Source organism: Eurosta solidaginis, chromosome 4 (assembly GCF_040869045.1).
Source record: "Eurosta solidaginis isolate ZX-2024a chromosome 4, ASM4086904v1, whole genome shotgun sequence".
NCBI classification, from domain to species: domain Eukaryota; kingdom Metazoa; phylum Arthropoda; class Insecta; order Diptera; family Tephritidae; genus Eurosta; species Eurosta solidaginis.
Genome location: NC_090322.1, coordinates 62,984,608 through 62,993,028, shown reverse-complemented (window position 1 = coordinate 62,993,028; position 8,421 = coordinate 62,984,608). Strand labels below are relative to the sequence as shown.

Below are 8,421 nucleotides of genomic sequence, written 5' to 3'. Positions count from 1 at the left end.
CTTTTCTGAAATAAATTGTTGCCTAAGTAAATTGTAAACCCTTAATAGAGTTAATCCTACCCCAGCAAATTTTCAACATTTATAGTGCATGCAAAGAACATAAATGGCTACCCCGTGTATTAGCTGATTTTCACAAACGCGCTATAACGATAATAAAAATTCATTAGCAATTATTTCCTTCGTTTCAATTTTCTTCGCTAAAAATTTGTGAAGTTACGAAAATAAATTGTCACGATCACCTGGTTTAGCAGAGTTGCACTGCCACAGCGCCATTTTATGCAGGCTAAATTGTAACGCTTTTGAGTTGCGAGCGGGCAACAATTTCCACAAAAGAACGAAATACCCCGTAAAGGCGTTACCTGCTTTTTAGAACAAAATATATTTACAACCATTGCGCGGAGTACAAAAAGCGTAACACCTCTGCAAGAAAAGAAAGCACTATTAGTCGCATCTTACGACACGCATACCAGGCTCCTTCTCGCCTTAGGAGTTTCTGAATTAAGTAAAACATTGAATTGAAGTTTTTGTATGTACATATTTTATTTTTAAATTATAGCTAAAATTACATATGCAACCATGATTCAATTACATGTGACAGAATCATGATAAGCAACGTTTTGTGGTAAACGCAGAACCATTTTTTTCTTTAGAATAGAAAAAGATTTTTATCATAATAAATTAGATTTATAGTGAATAAAAGGCTGTTCGGGAAATATAAAAAAATTAACTAAATCGTAATTAAGAAAATTGTTTTACAATAGGTTATTGCTGCACACTACATAAATGCATTGGACTGATAGATACTTATTCAAGATTAGAAAATTATTTCTCGAATTAAATTAAAATAAATTAACATAATGAACAATCTAGCTCTTTTATAAGTATGTTGGCTTTTTAAGGAGTGTAAGGTGGAATGGAATAAATTCGTATTATATGTCCTTGTAATACAAATGTTCAGGAGAAATTAAGTTTGTAAAGCTTTTAAGATACATACATTTATATAAAGTTTATGCGATTAATGCAGTCATTAGCTTATTTCCAAAAGACCTTTAAAATGATCTGTATTACATATATGAACTATCACATACTGCTCAACTCCTACAGTCTTACAAATCAGAGCGTGGAGTATGCTCCTCTGTAGCCGATGGTTTTGATGATGCATCAGCGTCTTTATCCTCTGCAGTAGGTATGTCAACAACTTGTTCCTCTACCTTATCTGCGGGTTTTTCAGTTTCTGGTTGCTGCTCATCTTGTAATGGTGCGTCAGTGTTGGCACCAGAGCCGCTTTCATTTTCAACGTTTTCAGTTTTGTTTTCTTTCTTAGTTTTCCTTGTTGGCTTAACTTTGGGCTTCCAGATCTTTAATTTGTTAACCATATATTTGAGCTCGCGATCAAGTTGTGACATTTTGTCAGTGATGTCTTTTACACTTAAGCGTACTTCGTCATAACGTTTCAAATGCTGTTGTGCCTCACTTTCCTTCTTCTTCCAATCATCGGTTTCACTAATAACTTTCGAAAGAGTTTCGATTTCGACTGCTGTAAAGATATCCTTATCTGGATTTGCTTCTTTAGTCTGATTCATGGCCCTGTCCAAGAATTTTTTAGCGTGATTAAGCAAATTTTGCAAAGCTTTCAATGCATCTGGACGCTCTGAGTGTTCCCAGTGACGTGCCAAGAAAACATTTGTCAGCTTTTTCAGTTCTTTGTGACGCTGCTCATACATTTCAGGTGTTGGATTTTCGTGATCTTCATAAAGCCAATCAGATATTGCAGAACACTGTTCTAGTATTTTTTCTTTTTCTTCCGCTGAAGCGCAGCTACCATACTCCTCTTCATTGAGTTTTTGTTGTATTTCAATGACATGGGATTCAAGTGCATTCAGTGTAGACTCCAAACGATTACGATCAGACTCAAGCTTATTAATAGTTGTAAGTTTTTCTACAGACTTTTCGTAGGATTCACCAGTGAGAGGAGGTGTAAATAATTTGGATATTTTATAATCTACTGGTTCTTTGACAGTTACCAATTTGATTGTTTCATTTTTAGGAGCTGCCTTATCTTTTTCGTCGCTTGATTGTGGTATCTCCTCAGTTTTGTTTGTTTCTTCTTTTGTGAGATTTTCGCCTTTCTTTGCAGTTGTTTCACCTTCCGTCGTTGTGGGACTGATTTTTTCAGAGTCTGTCTGCTGGTCGCCCTCACCATCGGTCTTCTCTTTGGATTCATCTTTTGAGAAAAGTTTACTAATGGTATTACCTAATTTGGCGAGAGTTCCCTCGTCCTCCTTTTGTTTGTCATAAACAAATTCAACACCAACGCAATTAAAAATTCCTGAATCATCTAAAGCAAAGTACGCTTTAATACCCTTAGATTCAATCACTTGACTTTGGTGCTGCTCTAGTAATTCTTTTACTTTTTCCAGTGTTACTCGTGATATATTCAGCGAACCGATATAGGAAATTTCTTCGGCAGATAAGTGATTTAAGTCGCCATAATTTACATAGAAATCAAAATCTTCCCTATGTTTATTGAAAGTGATGACTTTCTTTTGTGGATAGCTGTTCATATGCCCAAAAAGCACCCGCTTCACTTGTCGTACTGCAGTGCCATCACCAGGATCGCGTTCGAAGCTTACTTGAATTGGAAAGATTACAGCATCCTTAATAATAAATTTTTTCACCTTGAAACCAGTTGCCAAATCCGCGGCCTTGTAGACGGCACCCATTGTTGCCGCTTCGTCCGCGTTAAGACTTTTACCTAGTTCTTGGTTAATAGCTTGCTTAAGAATGTCTTGCACCTTCGGTACGCGTGTACCGCCACCGAAAATTATAACCTGAGATATAGCGTCCAATGGAAGTCCAGACGACGCTAGCGCTTGCTCAAGTGGTTTAACAACACGCGGCCACAAATCAGCACCAAGTTCTTCTAATTTTTCACGTGTTACTTGCAGTTTGAAATCCTCATCATCCAACAAATTCTCTATTTGTGCATAATGGTCATTATTGGCGGAAAGTACATTCTTTAAGCGTCCAGCCTCTTTGAATAGTTTTGCTAGGGCTCGTGGGCTACTGGTTACATCCGTTTTTGTTTTCCTTATAGCATTGAACTCGGCAGCTAGGTAATCGCGCAAACGTAATTGCAGCTCCAAACCACCCAATGTACGATCGTAACCCACTCCAAGTACTTGCACCACTGGATTTGTTTCTTTTGTTACTTTATCCTTTATTAACTGATAGCTAACCACAGCAGCAGATGTTTTATAAGCTCCCATATCGTAGAAGATGAAATATTGTACGGACTCGTTAATCTCTGCCCGATGGAATACGCCATAGTTAAGTGCAACAGCTGTGTAGTCATTGATTAGCTGCAAAACTTTTAAACTAGCTAAATCAGCAGCGCTGAGTAATGCTTCCCGTTCCGCTTGTCCAAAGTAGGCAGGGACGGTAAGCACACATTCAGTTATTGGCTGTGATGTAGATTCCTGTGCGAATTCTTTAGCCTTGACGAGTATCTGGGCTACAAGCTCCTCAATAGAAAACTGCTCTGCATCATTTTTCTTAAAAACAACTGTGTTTCGCTCTGGATCGCCAACAATTTCATAATATGGGAAACGCTTCCTAAAATGCAAAAACTTTATAATTTAGTAAAAAAAATAAAAAAAGTTATCATGCCCCTATTACGGTTAACAACTCAACTTAGTTGGGTTGTAATTAAAACAACTAATGTCGCTCCATAAAGTCAAAAAGTTAATCAATGTAGTGCTTCGTTTAAACGTTGTTTTTGCTATAAATGTGTACAAAATTGTTGATTATTGTTTGATTAAAAAAGATTTAACTACCGGCTTTCAATTTTTTTTTTTTTTCGGTAACGTCTTATGAGACCGTGTACCATCTAACTTTTATCAAAAGTGGTATCAAAAGACGTATTTCGATCTCCAGATTCGAAAGCGGAAATTATAAATTTTATTTCTGTCGAAAAATATTTACAAAAACCCACAAAATGGCCCCGAGAGGGTCCGAAATGTGAGGCCCGATCCAAAGTTTTTTTGCACAAAACATCTTTCTGCGTTGGCGGCCTTCGGCGCGATTTGCGAAAATAACCCTGGGTGCATCCAACGCCTTTCAGCATTAGTGTGTACAAAAAAACTGGCAAAATACAACAACCACATGAAAATATGAACCGAAATGATATGACAGAAATTAAATTTTTAATTTTTGTTTTCCGATTCTAAAATCGGAGGTCGAAGCGTGTGTTTTGATACCAACTTTTAAAATTTTTGTTAAAAATTAGGTGGTGAACCGTCTTGTAAAACCTTACCTTTTTTCAAAACAACTGCAAAATTGTATGAGACAACTGCTAGTAATCAGTTGTAAGATTTTGACGTCTTTGACCACTACACCAACACAAGGTTGTAAACGGTAATGCCACAAAAAGTTGTTAGACAACTCAACCTACATTTTGTTTGACAGGTTGAATTGTAATCTGTAATACCAAATTGCGAAATTTCAACCCAACCAGAGTTCAGTTGTAAACGGTAATAGGGGCATTAATCTACGCATAATTAATTTATGGTTCCTGTCCGGTCAGATAGTGCAAAAGGATGTAGTATTTGAAAGGAAGGTATGTGGACCCCAACACTTTAGCAAAACACAACGACAAACCATAATCCCAGCGGGTTAGGGGATCATAATATACCCGCGGTAGGTATGCCTATCGTAAGAGGCGACTAAAATACCAGATTCAAGGGGTTGTGTAGCGCATCCCTTCAGGTTGCCAGCGCAATATATATATCTTCTCCGAACCCAATTGTTAACCTCACCTATTCGCGGCGAATCCTGTTTCACTAACAGACGAGGCTCTGGCGACCCCAAGCTCCTCATGGAACTTGAGGGTGGGGAGGGGGGAAAGGCCTGAAGGTTTAATGTGGCCACATAAATCGTTCCCGAGATGGTCGGGCTAGCACCTTAATGGTGCTGTGGTACTGGAGCGTACCGGATCTCTATCCGGCAAAGGACCATCACATCGATAACACTCCCCAAAGCCTTCGGGGAGCAACCTTAGCGCTACAACAACAACAACAACAAACCATAACGAATTGACTGGGATGAAGAGCTCTATCAGCAGTTCCATGTAGAAAAGTTATAGTTTAACCTTGGACATTAGTATGGGTCAAAAACTAGTTGCAAAATACCGTTCGTAACTGGGTGGCGAAAAAAATGTGTTCTTGCAAATAGAGCCAGAAATGTATTCTTATTAGCGGCACTAACACCTAGCTACTCTTTTTACAGGTGCTAAAGTTGGGCTTCCATCTGTAACATTGAAGCCTACATTTCTTATACCGATTTTTTAATGCCATTCGTCAGCATATTAAAAGGGCATTAGTTGTTGTTGTTGTAGCCATAAGGTTGCGAAGGCTTTGGGAAGTGTTATCGATGTGATGGTCCTTTGTCGGATACAGATCCGGTACGCTCCGGTAACACAGCACCATTAAGGTTTTTTTTGGGTTCGTTAGCATTTTACTAAGTAGATACATACGTACGGGAACGATTTATATGGCCACGTTAAACCTTCAGGCCATTCCCCCTCCCCACCCCCAAGTTCCATGAGGAGCTTGGGGTCGCCAGAGCCTCGTCTGTTAGTGAAACAGGATTCGGCGCGAATAGGTGAGGTTGACAATTGGGTTTGGAGAAGCTATATATTGCGCTGGCAACCGGAAGGATTACGCTAGACTGCCCTTGAATCTGGTATTTTAGTCGCCTCTTACGACAGGCATACCTACCGCGGGTATATTCTGATCCCCTTACCCGCTGGGGTGGCGTCGGTGTGATCGTGCAGTGTCATCCTCGGCTCAACTGCAATTTATTGGGCTTTTTTAGTTGAGCCGAAAATTTAAATAGGCCTCAAGGTTTGCTTTGTGCTTCCTTCTGGCGTTTTGGCGGAGTTGGGAGATACAGTGCTTCACTGACGTGGAGTCAGGGTGGTGGTTTTGCATTCCATATAGGAATCAGTGAATTTATAATTGATCGCAATTTGAAATATTGAAATTTAAAACCTGGCGTGGTGCCATATAAGAACCAATTCGCTTTATATATAAGCAGCTGGTTTTACATACTATGCAGTACTCAGAGCATACAACAAACTGCAATTTTGATTGCAAAAATTTAAATTCACTTTTTTGAGAACATGGATAAATAAATTTGACAAATTTAAATACCAATCTCAATTGAAAATACGAAAAATTACAAAAATTGATACCAAACCGCAAGCTGCTACACGTGGTTCTGGTCTCTATGGTTGTTGTTGTTGTTGTTGTAGCAGTGCTTCGCCCCACCTAACAGACGCGACCGATCACAAACTGTCATCAATATCCTCTAACGGGAGTCCAAGGAAACTTGCTGTTTCAACAGGGGTGGACCATAGGGAAAGGGGTGTTAGAGGCGTTGGTTCCACATTACAATTAAAGAGATGGTTGGTGTCATGTGGGGACACATTGCAAGCGGGGCATACATTTTGTATGTCGGGGTTGATTCTGGATAGGTAAGAGTTTAACCTGTTACAGTATCCAGAACGAAGTTGAGCCAGAGTGATACGCGTTTCCCTGGGGAGTATGCGTTCCTCTTCCGCAAGTTTTGGATACTTTACTTTGAGTACTGGGTTCACCGGGCAATTCCCGGCATAAAGGTCCGACGCCTGTTTGTGGAGTTCACCAAGGACCTGCTTATGTTTTTTCGCTTCATACGGCTGTGTTCTCAGATGCCGTATTTCCTCAAAATGCTTACGGAGATGACTCCTTAAGCCCCTAGGCGGTGCTGGCTCGTCAATCAGATGTCTGTTGGGATGCCCAGGTTTCTGGGTATTCAACAGGAACTGTTTGGTCAGCATCTCGTTTCTTTCCCTGATGGGGAGTATTCTCGCCTCATTATGTAGATGGTGTTCTGGGGACATAAGAAGACAGCCCGTGGCAATTCTGAGAGCAGTATTTTGGCAGGCCTGTAGCTTCTTCCAGTGTGTACTATTAATGGAAAAATAAATATTAAAAACATTACTGGGGCCCTATTCAGTAACTGTGAGTTTTAAAATGTACAATTTTTCTTCATATAACTTGTATGAAAGAAAAATGTACATTTCAAAACTCATAGTTACTGAATAGGGCCTGATTTTGTGACTGGCGTGGTGCCATTTAAAAACCTATTGAATTGAAAATACTGTCGGAATACAACCTGGTTTTATGAGGATCTTAAGAATCCCTACCACAGAAATTATATATCTCTAAAAAAAAAAAATCACACATCAAACCGCTATTTAGTAAGTCATGAATAAATGGATTTCGCTTGAAACATCTACGTTATTTCTGCAAAGCATATGTACATACAAATATACATATGAAATTTATCCCACCTGTACAAATCCACGATTGGGTTGTCAATAGTTTTACCCAGTAAATCCAATAGGTACCCGTAGGCAGCTGCTGGTTCCCGTATACCCACTGTCATTGCATCTTCGCCAAAAGTGCGCAGTCCATCTCGGAATGCCAGAATGACCGGTGTTTTGCGTTTCGATTCTCGGTTAAGGGCAATTTCCATTGGTACACCAGGTGAAACTACACCCACTTTCATCCATTCCGTACCCAAATCAACAGACATTACAGCAGCTGCATTTGTTCCTGGTAGAATATTGCCAGCAAATAGCAAGAGGCCAAATGTGGTGAGTATGGGGCATACATAATACAATGACGTGGTACTCCACCGCCGCCGTTGTTTCGTAGTATGTTTGTTTGTTGCTTCGGCGAACATATTGCCTTTGCCGGTGCTAATGTTTAATAACTCCTGCAGCGAAAATACTCCTTTATCACTTTAAATAAACAGGGTTTTGATGATTTCTGCAATTATAATAATTGTAATAATTGTTTACAGCGGCACAGAAGACAAAAAAGAATAAGGTTATATACTGTAAATGAAGTAAAATCTTCCAACTACTTAAATTAAAGTTACCTTTATTTGCTGTTGGTGAGTTGTAAACTGTGAAAATGTAAAAATATTTGCAAATATTTCAGAGAAAAAACGCTAGAACTTTCTCCACTTTACTTTAACACATGAAGACATTAAATAAAAGTGACAGAAGACGAAACTGACGTGTTTCATCGGTTTTTGAAGGCGGTGGCACAATCACATTTTTCATATAGATGCGTTTAAAGGCGGTGACACAATGACATTTTTCATATAGATGCGTTTAACACAAGCTTATGTATTCCAATAACATCGCCACAATCAACCAACAGCTTCGACACATAAGCAATTTTTCATATAGATGAGTTTAACACATGCTTATGCATTATGATTAGATTGCATGTATTTTTATGGAGAATGCTAGAATGAGCGACACTAGCGCCATCTGATATTGAAAAGTAGCCAACTCCCCAATTT

The 8,421-nt window shown here is 39.1% G+C and overlaps 1 protein-coding gene across 2 annotated transcripts; it reads right to left on the bottom strand.

Moving 5' to 3' along the window:
• Positions 1 to 515: 515 nt before the first annotated feature.
• Grp170 (Grp170 co-chaperone) lies at positions 516 to 8,146 on the bottom strand. Of its 2 annotated transcripts, none has more exons than XM_067781872.1 (3): positions 7,990 to 8,146; positions 7,397 to 7,849; positions 516 to 3,615 (listed from the first exon to the last, which is right to left on the bottom strand). In XM_067781872.1, the coding sequence occupies exons 2-3, from the start codon at positions 7,789 to 7,791 to the stop codon at positions 1,107 to 1,109; spliced, it is 2,904 nt and encodes a 967-aa protein (XP_067637973.1). In that variant the 5' UTR covers positions 7,792 to 7,849; positions 7,990 to 8,146; the 3' UTR covers positions 516 to 1,106. The 2 variants fall into 2 exon arrangements, with proteins under 2 accessions (XP_067637973.1, XP_067637972.1); XM_067781871.1 differs by having other exon boundaries at positions 7,397 to 7,877; positions 7,990 to 8,145.
• Positions 8,147 to 8,421: the final 275 nt, after the last annotated feature.

Bases quoted from the DNA above. Each gene is read 5' to 3' on its own strand.
- Grp170 (XM_067781872.1), bottom strand. From the start codon at position 7,791: ATGTTCGCCGAAGCAACAAACAAACATACTACGAAACAACGGCGGCGG. The intron at 3,616-7,396 runs GTGGGATAAATT...TTTGCATTTTAG, and splicing joins CCAATCGTGGATTTGTACAG to GAAGCGTTTCCCATATTATG.